The following is a 21,518-nucleotide window of genomic DNA, read 5'->3' on the forward strand; positions in this document are numbered from 1 at the left end:
AGAGGGTCCAGGGCAAAGCGGAGCATCCCTTTGCATCGAGAGGGTCCAGGGCAAAGCGGAGCATCCCTTTGCATCGAGAGGGTCCAGGGCAAAGCGGAGCATCCCTTTGCACCCAGAGGGTCCAGGGCAAAGCAGAGCATCCCTTTGCACCGAGAGGATGCAGGGCAAAGTGGAGCATCCCTTTGCACCCAGAGGGTCCAGGGCAAAGCGGAGCATCCCTTTGCATCGAGAGGGTCCAGGGCAAAGCGGAGCATCCCTTTGCACCGAGGGCACCTGACAGAGCAGGAACAGTGTTGCTTTGAGCCCTGAGGTCATTCTGCAACCCGGGAGGGAGCAGGGCTGTCCTAGCACCCTGTGGCCACCAGCAGCCAGGCTGTCCCTGCTCCTGCTGTGGGTTTACTGGGCTCAGCGACACCCTGAGCATGGGCTTCTTGCCTCAGAGCTGGGAGGGAAAGGGCTGCTTGGTTTGAGCTCCGTACCGCAGCAAAGCAAAACGCCTGTTTGCCCGCAGTCCGGGCGTGCGAGGTTACCCAGGCACGATGCATGGATCGAGGCGACCAGCCCTTGGCCGTGCCCTGTAGGCTGTTACGACCCCAGATGAGCAGAGAAATCCCCGCTGCAATCCCGCACCCAAATGTCAGAGCTTGGAAAAGAGCAGCCTGTGAATGTAACGCTTCTGTCCCCATTGAAGTCTGCAGCCTTTTTCCATCTGCTGTGTGGGCAGTCGTTAACATGTGCCCCATTTCTTCAGCTAAACGTGCGACTCAAAAAGTTGAGTTCAGAGCCGTAGAGGAAGAGAAGCAGGAGGAGGTGGTGGTGGTTGAGGTTCCCGAACCAAAACCCGCGGATCAGATCCGAGAGAAGACAGGTATAGCTGTGGTGGTGGCTACAACTCTCTGCAGCGCCTTTCCTATCCTTTACATGCTTGTTCCTGACAACTCCAAGTTTCACCAAATCTGGCAGCTTTCTGTTTTCGTTTCTTTGCAAGAAGAGTTTCTCGGTCAGAGAATAGACAGCCCCAGCTCTGGGAGACTTGTTAAATTTTCACCTTGCACCTCGTTAGCCTGTAATTCTTGCGGCGAGTTGGAGAAAAGTTTAGGATGTGCTGGCACTTGAGAAATATGTCCTTACTAAATTTGGGTGGTTTTGTAAATGTGGTTTAGGAAACTTTGAAGTTTGATCCTGAAACTTCTTGTAAAGCTGCTGAAATTCTTCATCCTGGGATCTGCTCGGCATTTTTTAAGCCTCTTCTGGGGTTTTTTTGACGGTTTGAGAAATGCCGCCCATTTTGCTACACGGAGCTCGGATTTCTCTTAAGATAGATACTATTAATAAATATTCATGCCCTTAAGAGGTGTGTAGGTACACAGCGTATTTGAATACTAATAAGCATATCACAGCAGAGGTGTTGTCAAATATTTGTAGTCTTTGTCGCTTAAATAGCGAATGCCTGCGGTGTGTTAGGGCTGGAGTTAACACGTACGCAAACGCATTGTGTACTGCTCCACTTCCCTTCTTCCACCCTGATTTTCTTTTTTTACAGCGCGCTTTTGACCTCGCTGGTTTTCTGGTATGAAATCTAGACCGAGCTTTCGTAAAGTGACGTGGCAGACTGTCTCCCCGCCGCTGTCTTGCCTTGAATTCTCGCTAGTCAGCATCGCCTGGCGGGGAAAGCCTGATGCTGTAAAAACAGAAGGTGTGGAATTAACATTTAAGACACCGGGGTAGATGGCTGTATCTTAGTTTTTAGATTTGAAGTTGGTCACTCCAAGTACATTTAATTAAAGCTGCTCACTTTTATATAGGTTTTTTTCATCTAGAGGAGCCTGGGTGTGTTTTCCTGGGTTTTACCAGCCGGCACCTGCGTCTCCCCAGGCTTTGCAGGCAGAGCCTGTCCTCGTACCGTGCTGGAGAGCCCTTCGCTTGTCCCCACGTGTCCCTGCCTGGGCAACCAGCCCACAAACCTTCGCTTGTGGTGTTCTTTTCCCCTCTCATCCAGTACACCGCTGGGCCTGGCAGCACTAGAAAGACCGATGTGCGATGAAGAATTACTATTAAGCTGCCTGGTTGAAAAACCTCCTTGCTGTTCTCAGCCGCTGCCCTGGAGAGAGGGATCTCCTCTCGCTCTTTTCCTCTGCTGCGGTGACCATCGTGTGTCCGCGCGGTTCTCCGACCCCTCTGTTAACGTGTGCCAACCTCTTTCTAGCCAAACACGCTCTTGAAACTTTTGAAATGAAACCCATTGCAGAGGAGGAAGAGGAGGAGGAGAAGGTAGAGGTGGTTAAGGTTCCCGTTGCCAAGCCAAAGTTACCGGAGCTGTTGCAGACGCGGTCAGGTACAGCCGCAGCGGCGTTTGGCATCGGTGCGGCTCCCCCCGCCGCCGCCTGTGCCGGGACCCGCTGGGTTGAAGTGATGCAGTGCTGTAGGACAGAGGTTGCATCGTTTGCGGTGGTGTTCGTTGCCGTTAAAATCACACCCGGCTTTGCAAGTGTGCTGCAACACGCGAGCGCTGCTTTAATCGGCGTGTGCCCCTGGGTGAGACGAGGAGGTGCCGTGCCGTGGCTTGGCTGCGTGTTGACGTGAGTGTGCAGTGGCCTCCTAACCCCCCCCCCTGCCACTGTCCCCTCTTGTAAAGCTCGTTCCCCTGAGCTTTAGGAACGTCCGGTGCCTGAAAATCAGGTTGTGTGCTCTGGGACTGCTGGAGGTGACCCACTCTCTGCTTTATATCTTTGCCTGCTTCTTCTCTCGCTGGGGAGAGGTCTCCGAGCGACTTCACTGCTGCAGACACATCCAGCCTAAGCGTAATTAAAAGCAGAGTTGGTTAGTCATTGCAGGAAGAAGAGACTGAAGCTGTGGAGGTAACTGGGAACTTCACCTCTTTTCTTGATTTCTCTGTGACTTTTTACTGGGGCATGGAGTGACGGGACGAGGGGGAATGGCTTCAAACTGGAAGAGGGCAGGTTTAGATTAAACATTAGGAAAAAGTTTTTCACTCTGAGGGTGGTGAGGCACTGGCACAGGTTGCCCACAGAGGTTGTTGAGGCCCCATCCCTGGAGGTGTTCAAGGCCAGGCTGGAGGTGGCCTTGGGCAACCTGGGCTGGTGGGAGGTGTCCCTGCCCAGGGCAGGGGGTTGGAACTCAATGATCTTCAAGGTCCCTTCCAACCTAAACCATTCTGTGATTCTGTGATTATTATGAAAAACACTAAACCAGCCCCAGCGCTTACACTGGAGGATACTCCATGGGACGGACCATCAGGTGGTGTCAGAGCCGAGCACGTCCTGGGGGTCTCCTCTGCGGCTGCCCCTTCTTCTCAGTCACCTCTTGCGCTTTTTCTTCCTCTTGACACTTTTGTTCCCTGTAGGGCCCTTTTCTTGGCTGGGGTGATGATGATTTTAAATCTCGTCATTTGGAGCAGGTTTTTTTACTGGGTTTAAATTGTCGGATGTCAAAATAGCCACAGGTCAGGAAAACGTAACTAAAATAAAGCAGTTCTGGACAGTGCAGAACTCACCGTTGAATGGCAAAGGAAGAGCTTGCTGTCTGTTGTTGTTTTTCCTGCATGCCTTGGTGCTCTGAAGCTGAGAGAGAAGCAGGAGAGGTGGCCGTGCGGATTTACCGAGGGCAGTGTTTCCTTTGCTACTTCATCTTCGAGGTGGCATTTTAACACATCCATAACTTTTTTAGCCAAACGTGCTCTTGGCAATGTTGAGATAAGCCCAGTTGAAGAGGAGGAGGAGGAGGAGGAAGAAAAAATGGTGGTGATGAGAGAACTAGAGCCGATCCCGAAGGAGTCAGGTACCACCACGATGGCTTTGCGCACCCGGCATCCTCCTAATCCCGGCTGTCCCTGCCGTCTCACCGTCCCTCTGTACAACCTCCCCGGCGGCTGTCACTGCTTCCGTGGCATAAATCACACCGGGACGCGGCACCCGTTGTCCTTCCGAAAGGATAACACAACATCTGGCTCACAGAAATTAACTGCCGTGCCGAGGAGGGGGGGAGATAACAGAGATGGCGCTGGTGGTTTGGGGTTTTTGGGTGGATTTTCAGCAAGATGTGGTGTCTGGGAGCTTGTCTTAAAAGCATGATTTCAGTCTTTGAAAAATCAGGTTCTTTTTGTATGTTCTTGGCCACATGGATACTTTTTTCTGTGTATGTTTTATACACACAGATGTTTATACACACAATACTTTATTCTGTACATGCTTTATACACACAGATGAATTATCTTTTCAGCAAAACAAGAATTCTTACTAAGGAGTTACTCAAAATTACAATTTCTTTTTAAATGCCAAATTTTCTAGTGGCTTTGACTGGCTGGCCGGACACTGGTAACCCAGTGTTGGCCGGGGCACAGCGTGACCCTTGCTGCGTCAACTGTGACTGTAGGAATGTGAGACCACGTCAAAGACGTTCTTTCAGGTGACGAGATATATTTTTGGTGGAACGACCATAAAAACCACAGTGAACTAATTGGGGTTTGCTTTGTCGCACGGTATTGGCTTGAATATTTTGGAGGTGTCAGGCTTTTCGGGGCTGGGGAACTGCCTGGGAGATGAGGAACCGAAGGAAAGAGTAGGCAGTTGATTTTGTGTGTACCTAGCGCTTGTCTTTTAAACCGTCATCCTCTGGAAAGATGCTTTTTTGGCAGCATGCTCTTCATTTCTGCACTGTCACCCATCTGGAGATGCTGGGTATCTTCTCGCGGCGGTGCCTCGGGCTGCAGCAGGAGATACCCGTGTCGGACACACAGCCCCAGCTTGCTTTGAAACGCACCTGGAAGTTGCTGTAAAGTTTTATAGAGCAATGCTTGTTGAGTCCTTTTTTTTGGTCTGAATTGCTGAAAAGATTGGGGAGATGAGGGGGAGAGCCTGTGTTGCCCTTCCAGAAACCATCCGTTGGCGGTTGAGGAGGTGCCAATGAGTCGAGAACTGACCGCAGCTCTGAGTGTTTCTATTTGAAGGGCTGCGTTGGGGTGGACTTTGGTGTCTGCTGTGTGCGAAGGACCCAGAAATGGATGGCACAGTGTCAAAAACAGATTCGCCTTTCTGGTGTGGCTTCTCTGCAGAGTGCAAGCTTGCTCTTTGTAAACCATCTGTTGTGGGGTTTTGTTTTACTTTATTTAAACCATAAGGAGAATAATCTCAACTTCCCCGTACTAAACGCACAAGCTGCTTTGCTCAACATCTTTATTTCTTTTCCCTTTTTTTCCTCCTCCTCCTCCTCCTCCCTTTCTTTTTAAACGACAGCACTGTAATTCCGAAAGACTTTGCCCGGCACTTCAGAAACGTTGCATACTCTCAACCTTCTCCCTGTCTGTCTCTCCCCCATCCTCAGCAGTGGCCGTGATAACCCCCGAGAGGAGTCCCCGTCCCACCTCTGCCCCGGCCATCGCTCAGAGCCACGCTGCGGAGCCGGTCCCAGCTAAGGCTGACACCAGGGACGTGGTCGCTGCCTCTAAAGTAGAAAAAGAACCGGCAAAACCTGATGTGAGAGGTCAAGAAATCCCAGCGGAGAAAGCCAAGCCGGAGGCAGCCGATGCGTCAAAGGTATGTTAGACCTCTTTGTGCCGGGCTGGAGCATCGGCTCTGCAAACCGCCCCGGAGCAGCAGCGGCTCTGTGCACCTTCCCCTGCCCGGCACCGAGGGGTTTATTCCTCTCCCGGGCATCGGGTGGGATGAGGTACAGGGGTCTGGATCCCGGGGCAATCCCAGCCCTGACGCGCCGGCTGCGAGGGAGGAGGAGATCCGGGGCGGCTGGGTTTTGGTGGTTGCAGTCAAAAGTACATGCGACTTACCGATGTATGGTTAAAAACGCTGGCGAGAACTGCACACGGGTTCACGGTAATTGAATTTAGAGCTCAGCCATTGCTAAGCTCTCTCTGCCGATTCCTGGTATGACAGCAGGAGCAATTCCAGTGAAACCAGTGATAGGCATCTGCTCTGCAGCCCCGCATCTCAAGGCAAATGTTTTTTACGTTGATAGGCTTTCTCTGGGAGAGCTGTTCATACGCTTCTACAAATGGGACTAAAACTTTAGTTGTGAATGGCGCTGCTGAGACCCTGGGGGGCTTATTGTTCAAGCGAAATTTTTTTTTTTGAGCATTATTTGAGCTTTCTACAAATGTCTGAGACCTCCGCTGATGTTGATCTGTGCGTATTTTTCTCATAACTGAAAATAATGTGAAAAAATGTTGGTTGTATTACAGTGCCCTTAATATTGTGCGAATATTATTGACTGAACCCTTGCAGTGTTGCAGCAGAGGTGTATGTCTCGAGACACAATTTTCACATTACTCTGCATATTAAGAGTAATCTCAGCATTACCGGAGCCACATTTTTGCTATAACACATCACGCAGTGGGTCTTGTATGACATACTCCAGGGGAGATCACTATTAATTAAGGTTGGGAAATGAAGGTGAAGAAAGGACAGTTGCTTTAAAAAGAATTCGTGGCCTGTGTGACCTGTAATTTTTAAAAGAAAAGGCAGAAGAGACCTTCAGGATGGCACGTCGGAGCGTGCATCGCGGTACACAGTTCCTCTGACGCCATTCCTGCGCGGCTGCTCGCCCTCCCTAGCCTTCAACTGAGAACAAGTTTATTTTATTCATCCCATCTCACTTATTACAGGGTTTTTTCCTAAGTGCTTAAACGTTGGATTATTTTTTTTTTTCTTTAAATGTAGATATGGGAGGAAATTGTGGATTTGAACGTGCCAAATTTACCCCGTTTCTCATATATAGCTGCATCACTTCTTTGAACACCCACCGGTGCTTTTGCCTTCGGAGCGTTTGGCAATCCCATTTCCCTAAAATACTTTCTTAAAAAGTGTTAAGACAATCTTGGCTCTCTACTTAAGAACTTAATTCGTGATGTTAGGCTTGATTTTGTAGATAGGTCTCTTCTTACTGACCCTGTGAACGCAATACCTGCGCGTAACACCTTTCTGTCTCTGAGAAGGCGCGTGTTAATTTGAGCATGTGGCTTTCGGTACGGATTTCGCTGGGAGATCCAGCTGCAAAGGAGATTCGGAAACGTTGCCTGGCAAAGCTAACGCAAGCGGGAAGCCCGTCTTCAGAAGCACTGGAGAGCACTGGTTTCAAAGGCAAATAATTCTCAAGCTGAAGGAATTATTGTCGATGTGCCGTTAACTAACCGACTGTCATTAACTCTGGCCGGAGGACTGCATGTTGGTTTTTTGCATGTTCACCCAGAATTTCAAAACCAACTTAGACGCAGCTGTGTTTTGAAACTAAATGGTCTCTTGAAACAAGCCCACTAACAAGAAATGTTTTTACCCGTTTATTTCTTAAATGTAGGTGAGGAAAACGCACATTGAGGTCACAGTACCCACCACGAATGGTGACCAGCCCCAGGTTTGTGCCAATAATTCAGTTAGGTTGCTCACATATTTTTATTTTTTTTTAAGGTTAAACAGCGAGGTTCAACATAGTTAAATGAACCAACAACTTTTTTGTTTTTTTTTTTTTTTTTTTTTTTTTTTTTTTTTTTTTTTTTTTTTTTATCACTGCCCCACAGCAGCAGCCTGCAGAAAAAGAGGAAGAACTGATAAGAATGAGGAAGGTTAGCCCTTTTACACTTTCACCAAACAAATTTGCCATCTCATTCGTGCATCTGTAACCTGTTTAAAAAGACAGTGCTCCAATTTCTTCCTGTGCTTTGGGTTGGGGATTTTGTTTTGGTTTTTGGTTTTTTTTTTTCAACTGCAACTATCAAATATTTGATTTCAAAATGAGCAGCTTTTTGCCCCGTAGTCAGTCTGATTGCTAAAATTCTGCATGTTGAATGTGCGAGAGGAACACACTTGGTTTGATTTATCAAATTTATCCCCGCTTCTCCGTAACAAATTTAATTAGAAACCAAAGGAAACTATAGTGTGCGTTCCAGGAAATGCCAAAAAAAAAAAAAAAAAAAAAATGCTTTTTTGGTATCGATTGAGTCTTAGGGGACATAGCCAGGATGGGAGAGGTGGTTAAGACGCAGTCACTGTGTGTGCTGAGACCTCGTAAAGGTTCCACCGGGCGGCACGGCCGCGTGCAGCGGGGTGGGCACCCGTCGCCACCGGGGATGGGAAGTTGTGACTTGGTGCGGGGCTTCCGCAGAAAGCCGGGAAGCTTGTCTCTTTGTGGCGAGCGATATAAACCGAGGCAAAAGCCGGCGGCGCCCTGGGAGCTGTCTCTTTAAAGGACTCATTGCATCGCCCCATTCTCCATCAGCAAGAACCCCCATTTCCCGGTGGTGGCCCCACGCCGACGTCCCCGCGGCTGGGTCCCCACCCCACGCTGGCCCGGCGCTGCGCTCCCAACCTTTACGTTAACTTTTTTAATTTGCCAATTTGTCGATCCCGCAAGAACAACTTTTTAATTTTTTGTGCTTTTCTTTTTTCTTTTTTCTTTTTTTTGTTGTTTTGTCGTGTTTCCCCCTTTTCTTTCATTTTCACAGAAGAGATCAAAGAGGCTAGATGGTGAAAACATTTATATCAGGCATAGCAATTTAATGTTGGAGGTTTGTATGAACTTGAAGCTTTTTTCAGTTGCGTTTGCCTAGACCTTCTGCATCTGCGCTGAACTTTTTTCTTCCTCTTCTGCTGCTGCCTTTGTTTTTGCATGCCATTGCATGAAAGACCTTTATTTTTTTATTTATTTTTTTTAAATACGCTTTTGCATGGTAACAGTAAACATGACGATGCGCAGGCATTCTTCCTTCTACCTCTTGTGACTTTCATTCTCTCATACTTACCCAAAATATATGATTGGCAGAGCTCAGGTCTGCTCTGGGACCCGCTGGGCGCCCACACTGGTATGAATTGGGGATGGGGAGGGGGCTCATTTACAAGTTTCTCCTTGCTTGAAAGAAATTATGTTCCTGGGGGAGAAGACAGTGTGTGAAATCCCAAAATTCAGGAGAAGCCGCGGGTGGAGTTGTCACCTCCGTGGCCGCGGGTGGGTTGCGAGCGGGCGAGAAGCCGTTTCGTCCCTCCACGTTACCGCTGTTCCCTTCATCTTTGGGAGCCCTTCGCACTGGGTTTCGCCCAAACACGGTCTCCGAACAGACTACGCCAATCGTATATTTTAGTGTTTTTTAAGACGTTGTGTTAACGGAAGACGTTTTGTGGCTTCTGATACTCTGTGTTACGTGTTTCTACTCAGACTTGCAGCACCAGCAGCCAGTAGGGTTTCCCTGTTGGTATCTCTTGAAAGTTGAAGTGTACTAATTGCCTTCTCCTAATTCAATTTTAAAATTTTTGCAGCTTTGGGGTGTTGTTTTTTGTTTTTTTTTTTAATTTGGTTTTTTTGACTTTTTTTTTTGTTGTTTTTTTTGACTGCTACAACTTAGAGCTTTCAGCCCAGAGCGAAGGGTCCGCGGCACGACGGGCAGGGTTCGGCCGCCGCCGCAGCGCTGCAAAGACTCTGCCTGTTGCTTTCTTCCGCCCAACTCGAGCATCTCCATCTCCCCAACCCCAAACAGAGCTTTTTCATCGCTTCTAAACCCCTTTTTTCCCATTAGTGCAATACTTGGCTCTGCCACCCGGCCCGTTCCCTCTCCGCCGCCCTCCCCGACGGTTCTGTTGCAGGTTCTCCAGCCCTCCCCTAGAAAAGAGCTGACCCCAGCAGCTCACTCCTTTTATCCCTTTTATTTTTATTTTTTTTTAATCGGTGCGTTTGGCAGATCAGACGTTTTTTCCAGCAGACCTCATACTCCCGAAGCTGCCGCTTGATTTTATTGAAGGCCGTTTTTAACGCTCCCTGCTCGATAACCCGCGGCTCCGGTCTTCTTACAAAAAAGGGCGAGACGGGAGGAAAAGCGTTCGCGCGTGGCGAGCTTGTTCCTCCAGATGCTTTCAAGACCCGTTGTGGCTCCACGTAGTTCCTCGTGGCTTTGGCTTCTCTGCAAACCCTCCCGGGACCAGCTCTTGCGCAGTGGTGGATAGCCAAGGTGGTCTTTCTCTCTTCTCTAAACCAGGAGCAGCTGTAGAGCTCCTGGACCCGGGGAGGGCTCTACCCTGGAGTCCTCCACACACCTATTTGTGCTTTTTTTTTTGTCGCCCCCTAACTAGCAGGCACTTGCCTTGTGCTTTCATCCAAAACGGATGCCAAAACTGGTTTCCCCACCACCACAGAACCGTGCCAAAAAGAGCAAATGTTGTTAACGAGGCATTTGGGGCTGTAGCCCTGCGGAGGGAGGGCGGTGTGTCCTGGGGAAGCTGCGGGGACGCAGATTTTTGGGGGACGACACCTCCTTTAGGGGATGCATTCGCTCTCCCGTCTTCTAAAATCGATGGGCTGAGTACCAACCGAAAGCACAGAAATAGTGAGATTTCCCAGTGATGCTTTTACTGACCTTAATTTCCCCCTTTCTGACGGGTGAGGCTTGCGGCTTTTTGGCACTGTCCAGAAAAGTTGTTGTTTGGCTTAAGCCTTTTTCATGCGAAAGCTTTTGTTCTCACCCAACTCTGTTTTGCTTGCAAGGAAAAGCTATTTTTAAACAAGTTGAAGAGAGCTGACTTGCCTTGAAGTCTGTGCGCTTCTGCTGTAAACCGGCATCACAGAGCAGAAATCTGGCTTTTTCCAGGAGTTTCTCGATTGATCCGGCCTAAAGTAAATACTCAGTTTGATTTTTGGAGGGCTGTCATCTCATCTTCATTGCAGAAGTCTAAAACCTCCTGCGGTAGCTCCTGGAGGGAAGAGATGAGAGGGAGGGAAAAATGGTAACGGGGGTATTCTGCAACCAAAGATAATTCCCGGTAGGATGGAAGAGAATAGGTATGAAGGGAATAAATAAAATGGGGAAAACATTTTCTTAAATATTAATTGCATTTATACCCGTGAATGGTCAGGCTAGCAGAGGGAAAAGAGAGCAAACCCACCCAATTGAAAGGCATTAAATTAAATAACCCAAACAAACGTGGTCTTGCAACTTATAAAAATGCCATGTGGGGAAAGCCCATGAGATGACACCTCCGCTGTCATCTCCTCTGCTGTAGCTTGAGGTGAACCGATGGCATGTCCCGCTCCTGGAGGAGACCCCACTCCGTGCCGATGGCAGTTTATCCCAATTAATACGAGAGGAAAGAGGAGAGAGGACGTTCCCTTTGTGTGTTTGCAGTGTGAGCACAATTGATGGAAGTCGGCAACAACTCCGCTGAGCGCAGCTTTGCTATGCGGCAGCCTAGGCAAGCGCAGGTTCGTCTCCGTGGCTCTTCATTTATCCTGTCCTTTTACTAATAGGATCTAGATAAGACCCAAGAAGAAATAAAGAAGCATCACGCCAACATCAGTGAGTTGAAGAAGAACTTTATGGAGTCCGTCCCGGAGCCTCGGCCGAGTGAATGGGACAAACGTTTGTCCACTCACTCCCCTTTCCGAACCCTCAACGTCAATGGGCAGATTCCCACGGGAGCGGATGGAGTGAGTACCTCGGCGGCGCGGGGGTGTGGGTGCACTTGCGTTGTTCTGTGGCACAGCTTTGCAACCCGGGGTTCAGCCTCAGCTCCCCGTAGTTTTTAGTGATATTGAATTTTAATAGTTAATATTGGCTTTAAAATGTGTAATGGTCTCTGAGAGAAGTGATGCTTTAGTCGTCGTATCGTAAAAATGTGATTTTCGGTTTTGGTAGAAAATAATGTAGGAATTCTTCACCTGGTTTTGATGCTGTTTTTCCAAGCGCTGCTGTCATCCGTGATGTTAGACTTCACTTCACGTGGCTGTTTTGGGGACTGACGTATTCCCGGTGCCAGGGAATGTGTCTCCCCAAAATGTGGAACCGCCCCCCCCTCCAAAAAAAAAAAAACCCAAAAACCTAAATTGAAGGGAATTATTACTTCTGAGATAATACTGCAGGTAACCCAGTGGAGAAGCACTAGGATGGTGTCAATTTTCAAGAGTCACCGTATTCTCCAGTTAACCCAGTATGTCATTGGGTTTAGTCTTGCATTGGGATCTGCAGGTGCTGCTCTGCCGTGGAGGCTTCAAGAAGACTCCTCAGGTGGCTACAGCAGAGCTGTTCATACGTGATGGGGATCTTTCTCCTTACGGGAACAGTGTCTGTATGTTAGTAGCCATGTACCTTCACAGTTTCCCTTCTAATTCCCTTAAAAAGGTAATTTTGCAAAGAAACCAAGGTGGAGCAGCAGAGACCTGTCTGCCAACTGGTTTCTTCTTGGGTAACAGACAGCTTCTACATGTAACGCTGGGGTTACCTGGCTCAGATTTGAAGCCTGTGAGTAAAACTGTAGTTAGAGCCCGTGGTAAACGGTCTCTTAAATAAATGCAATTTTTCATTACAACTGAAAAATCGCATCCTGGCTCTAGTGGTGGCAGTGGCAGACGCTCTCCTGGTCTAAGCGTAGCTTCTCCCCTTCCTGCCCACAGCGCCGCAGAGAAGTTCGCGGGAGAGAGTTGGGGGGGTTCAGCCTGGAGAGGAGAAGGCGAAAAAGGGGAGACCTCAGAGCCCCTTCCAGTGCCTAAAGGGGCTCCAGGAGAGCTGGGGAGGGACTTGTGACATGGGCATGGAGTGATGGGACGAGGGGGAATGGCTTCAAACTGGAAGAGGGGAGATTGAGGTGAGATATCAGGAAGAAATGTTTCCCTGTGAGGGTGGTGAGCCCCTGGGGCAGGTTGCCCTGAGAAGCTGTGGCTGCCCCATCCCTGGCGGTGTTCAAGGCCAGGTTGGACGGGGCTTGGAGCAACCTGGGCTGGGGGGAGGTGTCCCTGCCCAGGGCAAGGGGTCGGACTGGGTGATCTTCAAGCTCCCTTCCAACCCAAACCATTCTGTGATTCTATGATTCCATCTTCAAACCATTGCAAGGGAGATAACTTTTCAAACAGAAACAATCTTGCAGTGGACAGAGGGTTATCAGAACATGTGCAAAGGGGTTTTTTTTAACATCCAGTTTTACTACAGACTCCTCAAAGCGTAGAGAAAAGCCATGACAATTATAGGGCTTTTTTTTCCTAATAGAAAAACAAAACCCCTGAAATGAACTACTGAGGGTTGATCATTATCCTTGGAATTACCCTGTTTAACACATGGATGGGCTTTCCTCTGTGGTTGCTGAGTAGATTCGGCAGGAATTTGGGCAGCAGAGCGATGCGGAGCTCTGCCCACGGTGCCGTGTGGTTTATGGATGTGCGGGTGAGATAGAGCAGGGGCTCTCCGGCTCCACAACTGCCGTTCAAGAGCGATGTTCTTGGTTATTATGAAGAATTTCTTGCAAGGTGCTCACCTTGTGAGGTCTCGGGGGGGACTGCTGTTGACGATAACTGGATGGTGTGGGCTTTCCCCATCTAAGGCTGCAGCGGTCCACAGCGACGTGAGAGGTGGTGTCAGCCCCGGATTTGCATTTCTGGAAATTCCCTCTTAATCCGATCCTCTCTGAAGTGGTGTTGCTCTGAGGCGAAGGTGGACACGTTCTGCTGTGACCTTCCAGAAATGCATCTTTGAGAGGCACTTCCCAGGGGAGGGGGTTTTTCCTTCACCTGCACGCGTTTGAGGATGGGAAATCCCGTTTCTCCCGTTCGTGGTGGTATCTTCACCCCGCCGTAGTGGCCGGAGGGTGTTCTGCCAGGGGCTGCTTTTCTGCTGTACCGATATGTGTTATTTCAAAACAACTGAACCTTAACACGCTTTGTGTGTCCAGGTCAAGAAAGTCACTCTCCTATCTTCTGAGAGACAGGTTGGTGGGCTTGAGGTAAAGCTGCTGTTCTGATATGTGCTTCTGAACCAGACTTCTGCTATTGCAATGGCACCAAGCGAAAACTCAACAGCAGCCGCTGGATAACATTTGTTTTTCTTTTGGCTACACGAAGTAGTTTCATAACTCACACCGAGAGGACTTTTGCACTGCTGCAGCTTTTGCAGCTTTCGATTTTGCTTATTTTGGTGCATGGCTGGTTCGAAAAAGCTGCATGAAAAGATATAACCGTGTATTCGGAGAGAAAAGCAATTATGAAAGTTTAACCGTACCCTGTTCTTTTTATGTTGTCTTTCTTTCCGTTTTTGTTTGTTTGTTTGTTTTAATGATCATGTTACTCTTGCATTTTATATTTTGTTTTGCTACCCAGTCTCCCAGCTACTTTCTCCCCAATACTCATCACTTAGGGGTGTGCAAAGAACCGGTCCCAAAATACCGCACTGATCAGAGGCGGCTAGCTCAGCTGAGAGAGCTCAGAGCCAAGTTCTTCCTCTCCTAAGGTGCACTTGGGTTTCACCAGGGCTGGCAAACTGAAGGGATGGAGAGTTACTAAACAGCAACATTTCCCACAATCTTCTCTTTATTCAACGAAAGCGCTAGAGCCCTTGCATGCTCCTCCGTGGGTGATTTACTCGGTCTGGTTTTTTTTACATCCTTTAGACTCCAGAAACAAAAGTGCTCAAATGCGGTGGAAAATTGAAGGAGGTCGCAGAGCTCCTGCCGCCGTCCCACCTGTTCCACGCTCGGGGTTTCTAAGACGTGACAGTTTTTCACTTGTTGCGGTAGAATTTTTGAAACAATTGACATTTTGATACTGTCGTCAGAACTTTGACCAAGCATTTTGTATCTGCGCTGCAGTCTGGATGTTCAACGGTATTTAACAGGCGCTGTTTTTTAAGGGCGCTGTAGAATAGGAAGCTGTCAAAGACCGCGTTTTGTACTACACCATTTCTATTTCTAATGCCTCAGACTCGCTTTCCCAACCGTTCCAATTCCAAAACACTTCGGTAGGTTTTGAGCGCACGCCGTCCTGGGAGGGCAGGTGCGAAACGCGCGTGGTCATGATCCAGAGATTTGTGACGAAACGCGCACGATCCTGATCCAGATGTTCATGAGCTCTGCAGAGAGAACTGGATTTTGTAGCTCAGGCTGGTGTGACCCAAGCCACCAGCGGCTCTGCTCTCCAGCATAGTTTATTTTTCCGTTGAGAGGAAGGCTGTCCTAACGCTTTGCACACCTCCAAGTATCATTTTGGGCACTTTCCATCTGTCATTTTTGTTCATCTCTCTCTGTCTTTCTTGATCTTCTACCACGAAAGCAGACACAGGAGCGTCCTCTGTTAGTACAGGATGAAGACAAACTAAAAAAGCAGGAGATACCTACTGAGACAGCCTTTGCCCGGCAAGCAAGTGAAGAAACTCTTCCAAAGGTTTCTATTCCAATTCCTGAAGAGCAGAAATCACTCAAAAAGTGTCAGCTGTACTCTAGCATTTTTCCTTCTCCACGTGTTCCCTTTATGATGTCCTTTCTCCTGGTCGTAGCGCTGACTGTTTGGTGGCTGCTCTTTCTCTGAGTGGCAACAGGGTCGTGTTGAAACCTCAAGACCAAAGCTCCTGAATTTCTTGGCCGTAGCCTCCGCTGCATCTTCCTTGTCCTGGTCTTTGATCTCTGTAGTTCGCTGTCCCGGGGAGGGACGTCCCGCGACCGTCGTGTTCGTGCCGCTGTGTGTCATTGTGTAGCTGTGATCCGGGACCTGGCAGGAGTGGTCATGGATTGCCAGGTCCATTCTGAAGTTCCCTAGCGTGCGAAAGGCAATTCTCTGAACCGTGTTCCCGATTGCTGTGAGAGGGCAGACGGGGAGCGTAAATCCGTGGGAGGAGACGTTTGCTTCTTCAGCCCCTGTAGACTTCCCCTAGGAATTGCTGAAGACTTGCTTTTAAGCTTGTTGTGTCAAATGTGGGCCTTCACAAGCTGAAGAACGTTTGGTACTGATCCCAAAGAGGCTTTGCAGCGATCTGCTGAATCTAATCCATAACCACTCCTTTTCTAGGAAATCAAGATTGGCATTTAAATAAAAAATGTTGATTATCAATGCCGATGTTAGTGTTAACTTAGAGACAGGGACGGGCAGCTTGCCGGTTTCCCGGCGGGGGGGAAGCCTTTTGCAAAGCACCGCAGTTTCCCTGTCCTCCTTTGCAAGAAAACACACCGTGTTATGGGAGAAAACCCGTTGCAAGGAAATATTTATTGTAAATGTAGATTAATAATATTTTTTTTTTTTCTGAATCTGGTGGTCTTGGTGCACTTCAGATGTGGGTTGGTTGGTTTTTTTTTGGAAATCTGTGTTGAACTAACCGACGCATGTTCACTTAGGTCACAGGAATGGAGTAACCTGCTGTTAGGTACGTCTCCTCCGGTAGCATGTTGACTTGACCACGTCGGGACACGCTTCTAATGTTAAAGCCATCGATTGTTTTGACTTCTCTAACAAAACCGTTGCATGCCGCTTGTTGTGTGTTGCCTACAAATGTAAATGTCTGGATGATGCTCCTGTGTATCCCAGTTTCCCTGGTTGGGCTGCGTCGGCTCCAGGATGAGTTGCCCAGCTGGGCTGAGCACAACCGGTTTGCGAGCTGGAGGGAAGGTGGGACTTTGTGTCTAAGGGGTTTCTTTTCTGTATATAGTAATTACGGGATCCGCTTCTCCTTTCGGTAGTAATCTGCTTTCTGTTGCTTTCCCTGGAGGATTGTGTAGACACAATTACTTCTGAGAACAGCCACCAGTGCCATCAGTGTTGGCAGCTGCTCCAGCAGCACAGAAGCGAAAGGCGTAAACCTTTATTGCAGGGACTAAAGTGTGTGAATATATATAAATACGTGTATTTATAGCCCTTTATAAATCTGTACCTGTGTGAGCAGCGTTATTTAGGAAGCTAGCAGGTAAGCTTGCAGGAAAAAGACGTAAGGCAAATATGGCATGTGCTGTCTGATGTGAAGGACCGTGGGGTATCACGGACCATTTGAGCCGCCTCTCTTGCTTTCAGCGCACAGGTCGGGGCTCTCTAAACGCTGTCTCAGAAACTTAGGTAGCTAGTGAAAAACCCTTCCTTTTAATCTCGCAGGAATCTTTCCGATGACTCTTGTAACCTGCTCTGATTAGTTCACCGGTTTGTGCCTTTAGGACTTTGTTTTGTGAGGACGCTGATTTTCATCGGAAACTATCCTTCCCTTTTTAATACACTGCCTTTAATACACAGTCTTCCTCTTTCAGCGGTTGGAAGTGTAGAAGTCGTACAGGTTGTTGTACAGGCATACTCTGGTGCGAAGGAAGGAGAGCTGCCCGCTGCCTGCCCGCTGCCTGCCTGCTGCCTGCCCGCTCGGCACCGGCACGGCCGGCCGGGGCTGCGTCCTGGGAATACACCTTAGGATGTGCGTGAACTCCAGCGAGCTCGGCGGGAAGTTTAGGAAAGACATCCTGGAGAAGGTTTGCCCCTGGAGAGGCGAGGTGGGAGAGGGGGGAAAGGATGCTGAGGTGCCATGTGCTGTGCGGAAGATGCAGGATGGAGGAAGCCGGGGGGATGCTTCTGGCTGGGATTCCCCCGCCTGAATCTCCTTCCCAAAATTGGAACAGACACGATGAAAAACAGGGACTGTTCGTTCTCCCCAAGCTGGCGCGGAGAGGGAAGGGACAGGAGTTGTCCAGATCTCTCTCTCTCTATCCGTTTGCTGTCCGTATTTCCTGGAGAAGAACATCTTGAACACTCACCTGCTTCGTTTCAAAAGCCATCGCTCGGGCTCGGTGCCGTGGCGCTGCGTTGGGCACCGTTGAGGTCACCACGTGCTGTCCGGCTGCGCCGACGACAAGCACTTTGAAGCCATACCAGTGGCATTGGCAAAGCCATGGTTTCTGTAGCTCTGTCTACCTTTTCCAAAGGACCTGAAGTCCTAAAAATCTTTGTCCAGAGCGACGTTTGAACACAGCGCTCAGGGTGTCTTATCCCAGAGCGACGAGAGATGCGCTCTGTTAGTCACTTCAACTCCGTTCTCCAACTTCTTAATTAAAACCGTCTCTCTTGCGCTTTTTCTTTTTTTTAATCTTGAGATAAGGCTGGTTATCACCAGCAAAAAAACTTTGAAACTTTACATTCTGAGAATGCTCAGGAACATTTTTGGGATTTATATAACAATTGTCACTGCAGAGTATAAAGAAACTGAACAAACGCTTTCTATTTCCATGTCAGTTTAGAGGCCGGTTATCTATATTCATCGGGGCGGATAGCATCTCGTTCTGACAGAGAAAGCCCGTAGCTCATCAGGAACAGAAACCTTATCCATCCCACACCGCAGTGATGTGTCCGCTGTGCTCCAGCGCCTCTGCCGCTCGCTCCTCCGCTTTTTTCCCCGTTTGCAGAGGGAATTACAGACATACCCCGTGGCAGTCCACGTAAGGTCTTGTTCCTCCACATCGTAGATCTCTCTCCCGTGTGTGATGTCTCTCCCGCATGTCGGTGCTGTGCTGGTTGATTCCTGGTCTTCTCCCTTGATGCCCGTGCGGGATGCGGCGCTGGAAGAAGGGATTTCGGGGTGCCTGCTGTCGGAGCTGTGCACAGGGAGAGTTGATTTGCTCTAGCTCCGTTTAAGGGCAGAATTCTCAGGGTTTTCGTAAAGGAACCAACGCGTGTACTTTCCTCCCTTTTATCCTCAGGAACAAACTCGCTGCAAAGCACCGGCAGTCCCCCGACACCGTCACTGATCCTGAGCGGTGGGGGATTAACGCGCCCCGTTCGTACGTGGCCGGTGCAATGCCAGTCTGGGAGTGATGGAGAACTGAGTTCTCCCGTCCGAAGGGAAGCTGGAAACGTCCGCAGCGCGTAACCTCATCCAGGCTGGCGTGAGAGAAATCCTGAAACTCACTTTCTGAAATTTTCTTACCCCGAGATCAGCTCTTCTGAACTTCAGCTAAAACGCAGAATCTTGTGCTTTAGGAGAAGGTGGGCATTAGTATTTTGAAGCAGCGAGTGTGCCAGAGCCGACTGCTTGAAATTCGCATCCCGCTCCGAGGCTGCGTTAGGTATCGGGCTCTGTGAGTGACGTTCACCGGTGATATTCCAGTTGTGCATTCCTGTAAAACAACATCCCTTTTTTCTTTTCCATTACTAAAAGTGAACAGAGAAGTGAGGGTGCTGCCTGCATCTCCTGCCGTGGGCTGCTTTGCCCTGCGGGTCAGCAGAAGATGAGCTGCGGACCATGGGCAGGTCAGGTTAGGGTACAGGGTTAGCTGGGACCGGCTCTCCTCCCTTGCGGTTTGTGCAGTTACTAGTGATGACCCTAAAAAGTAGGTGCTCGATATTTGCCTCCTGTCCTGAAATAATGAGGAGAGGTGGATTTCCTCGGCGTGGTACCAAAAGAGAGTAGTTTGTGTTTGCAGGAATGAGGTTGGGCTGGGCTGGCTGTGTCCGTGCCGCGGGGCTCCTCGGGAAGGTTCACGGGTAGAGTGTCTTTCACTTCACGTAAGGGTCAATAATTTGGCACTCTTGAGAATTATTCCACTGGTTTGCTGGGTTTTCGTTTTTCCCGGTCATGAATTGATGGCGCCTGTTCTGACCTACAGACTGAGGTAGGATGCTTCCCCGAAAAATTTAGCCCAAAGAAGGGTTATGGGTTCGTTTAGAAACTCTTTGGTCTGGACTTACTAATGGATGACATTGGAGAACCCGAGAGCGGTGGTTTCTCTTGTGCCCCTGTTGGCATCTGTCTTGGTTTGTGAAGCTGGAGGGAAGGGTTAGCCTTGGTTTGTGCCACTCTGGGATCTCCTAGCAGTGGTACGCGGTCGTGTTGAATCAGTTTATGGGGACTAAAACCACTTTCTTTTTTACCTAAAATGCTCTCTTTTGGAACACTTTTTTGGTTTTGTATTTTTTCTCAGATTTTTCTTTGTAAATATGTACATTTATCATTAATAAATGTTATTGCAAATCAGATTTCTTCTTTCCACTGCTTATTAACGACAAACCTGTGTTAATGACTTCCTCGGACTAACCCTTGGCATTGCTTTCTCAGACCAGGAGCCACCAGACCCCGGGTCGTTACCGGCTGCCTTCAGGGTGTTGGGTCTGCGGTGGCTTTGCTGCTCCTGGGGAGAAGGGGCACGCAAGGCACGCTCTCAAACAGCCCAGAATAATTCGATTGAGGATTAAATCCAGCTGGGTTTAAGAAAGGCTTTGTTAGCAGAGGGGTCAAAAGGTTCAGCCCTCGGCCAAATACTTGATGTGACACTACCGCGTTCTCCCTCTTTGCTTCCGAGACCCAACGGTAGGAAAAATCGTTTGCAGAAAGTTGTCCTGAGAGCAGAAGCATCGCAAATCCTGTGCAATGCGACTGCGAGAGCCGCTGCCCCGCACACTGTATTCATTTGAGGACAAAAATGCTCCTTTCTGGTTTTGTAAGTGGGAAAAAAACCCACGGTCGGAATTAACCACCGCCTTTCTGCTTGGTGATACAATGCGAGCCCCTGCTCGGGGTGAAGCTGCCCGAGGTTGTGTCTAGAGGCTGTATCAAGAGCCGGTTTTCATTTTAACTCCCAACTTTTCTTCTGTCAGGTTATTTACACTCCTGGATAAGCCATTTGGCTCGTTCTGTGGGGTCACGAGCAATCACGGCAAAGCAAATCTGGCGGCGCTGGAGCGGCACGAGGTTTGTGCTGCTGCTCTGCCGGGCGAGCCCGGCACCGGCGCGGGGCTGTAACTCCATTTGGGAAATGAAGGAAGCGAAATGCAGCAGCACGGAAGCGATGTCGGTTATAAACCCTGACGGTATCCCCACTCCTTTCGCTTCTTGCTGCTGCGCTACGTCGGAGGCAACGTTTGCAATGCCGCTTGCAGCTTTTTTCCCTGCGGAGGGAAATTTGGGGTGAGAAGAGCGCAGCTTGGTGCCCCCCTCCCATCCGAGGGTACCTGCCCCACAAAAGGGATGGGGAAAGGGGGTCAGGGTGGTTAGGGAGAGAAATGCTTCTGGAATCATATCCCTCAGCAACCTTATTTCAGCAATTCAAGTCTTGATCTTGAGGTTGTTTCATGTTGCAAAGTCGTTGATGCAGTGGATTGGAAGCGGCTGCTGTGTGTCATGTAATATGTTGGTGTTCTCCTTCATGACAGCGAGTTAATCTTTTTAAGTTTGTAGCACACTGTGTATTTTCCAGCGTTACTTTTAACTTTGGTCAAATTCTCTTTTATCCTTCTGTCGTCTGACGGGGCTGGTCAGGATGTTGTGATCACATCAATGGCAATGAAACAATCAACCCCAAAATGCAAATCCGTAGGTAATGGCCATTGTTGTCAAACGCCAGGGTTTGTTGAACGGCTTCTAAACTTTTTAACTTCTATCTTTAAGGCAAAGTGGTTCTGTAAGGCGTGGCAGGTATTGTAAAATATGAATCTCTTGTTTTCTGCTTTGTAATACTTCTTACCCAAGCGCTCTGACGGCTGTGAGCTTGAGCATCATTTGGTCGGGGAGTTCTCGCTGGTGAGTGTGGTTCGCTGCAAAAGCAACGTCATCTACTTGTGCATCTGTAGACGGTCGCACCGAGCCCGTTAGCTTGTGTGGATACTTGTTTGGGGATAACCTAATAACACGCGCCAGTGGGAACGATGGCAATGCCATACTGGTCAAGAAGGGGACTGGGATGTACCAACTAGCTGGAGTTTCCAGCATTTTCTATGGTGGTTGTAGGGAGTTAGCGTGCACTGTAATTTCATGTTTTTATAAATATTTATCAAATATCTCTGGCAATTGGCAGGTTGAC

The 21,518-nt window shown here is 48.9% G+C and overlaps 1 protein-coding gene across 2 annotated transcripts in view; it reads left to right on the plus strand.

Moving 5' to 3' along the window:
* EPB41 (erythrocyte membrane protein band 4.1) overlaps positions 1-21,518 on the plus strand; it is a 49,995-nt gene that overhangs the window by 18,829 nt on the left and 9,648 nt on the right. Inside the window, exons 11-15 of one of the 2 annotated variants that reach the window (XM_009888330.1) lie at positions 5,341-5,552; positions 7,324-7,380; positions 7,547-7,588; positions 8,468-8,530; positions 11,254-11,433. In XM_009888330.1, the coding sequence (XP_009886632.1) occupies positions 5,341-5,552; positions 7,324-7,380; positions 7,547-7,588; positions 8,468-8,530; positions 11,254-11,433 (554 nt within the window). The remainder of the gene's footprint in view (positions 1-5,340; positions 5,553-7,323; positions 7,381-7,546; positions 7,589-8,467; positions 8,531-11,253; positions 11,434-21,518) is intronic. The other variant, XM_009888331.1, reaches the window with a different exon arrangement.

The sequence above is a fragment of the Charadrius vociferus genome, unplaced genomic scaffold, assembly GCF_000708025.1.
Source record: "Charadrius vociferus isolate BGI_N301 unplaced genomic scaffold, ASM70802v2 scaffold877, whole genome shotgun sequence".
Classification (NCBI taxonomy): domain Eukaryota; kingdom Metazoa; phylum Chordata; class Aves; order Charadriiformes; family Charadriidae; genus Charadrius; species Charadrius vociferus.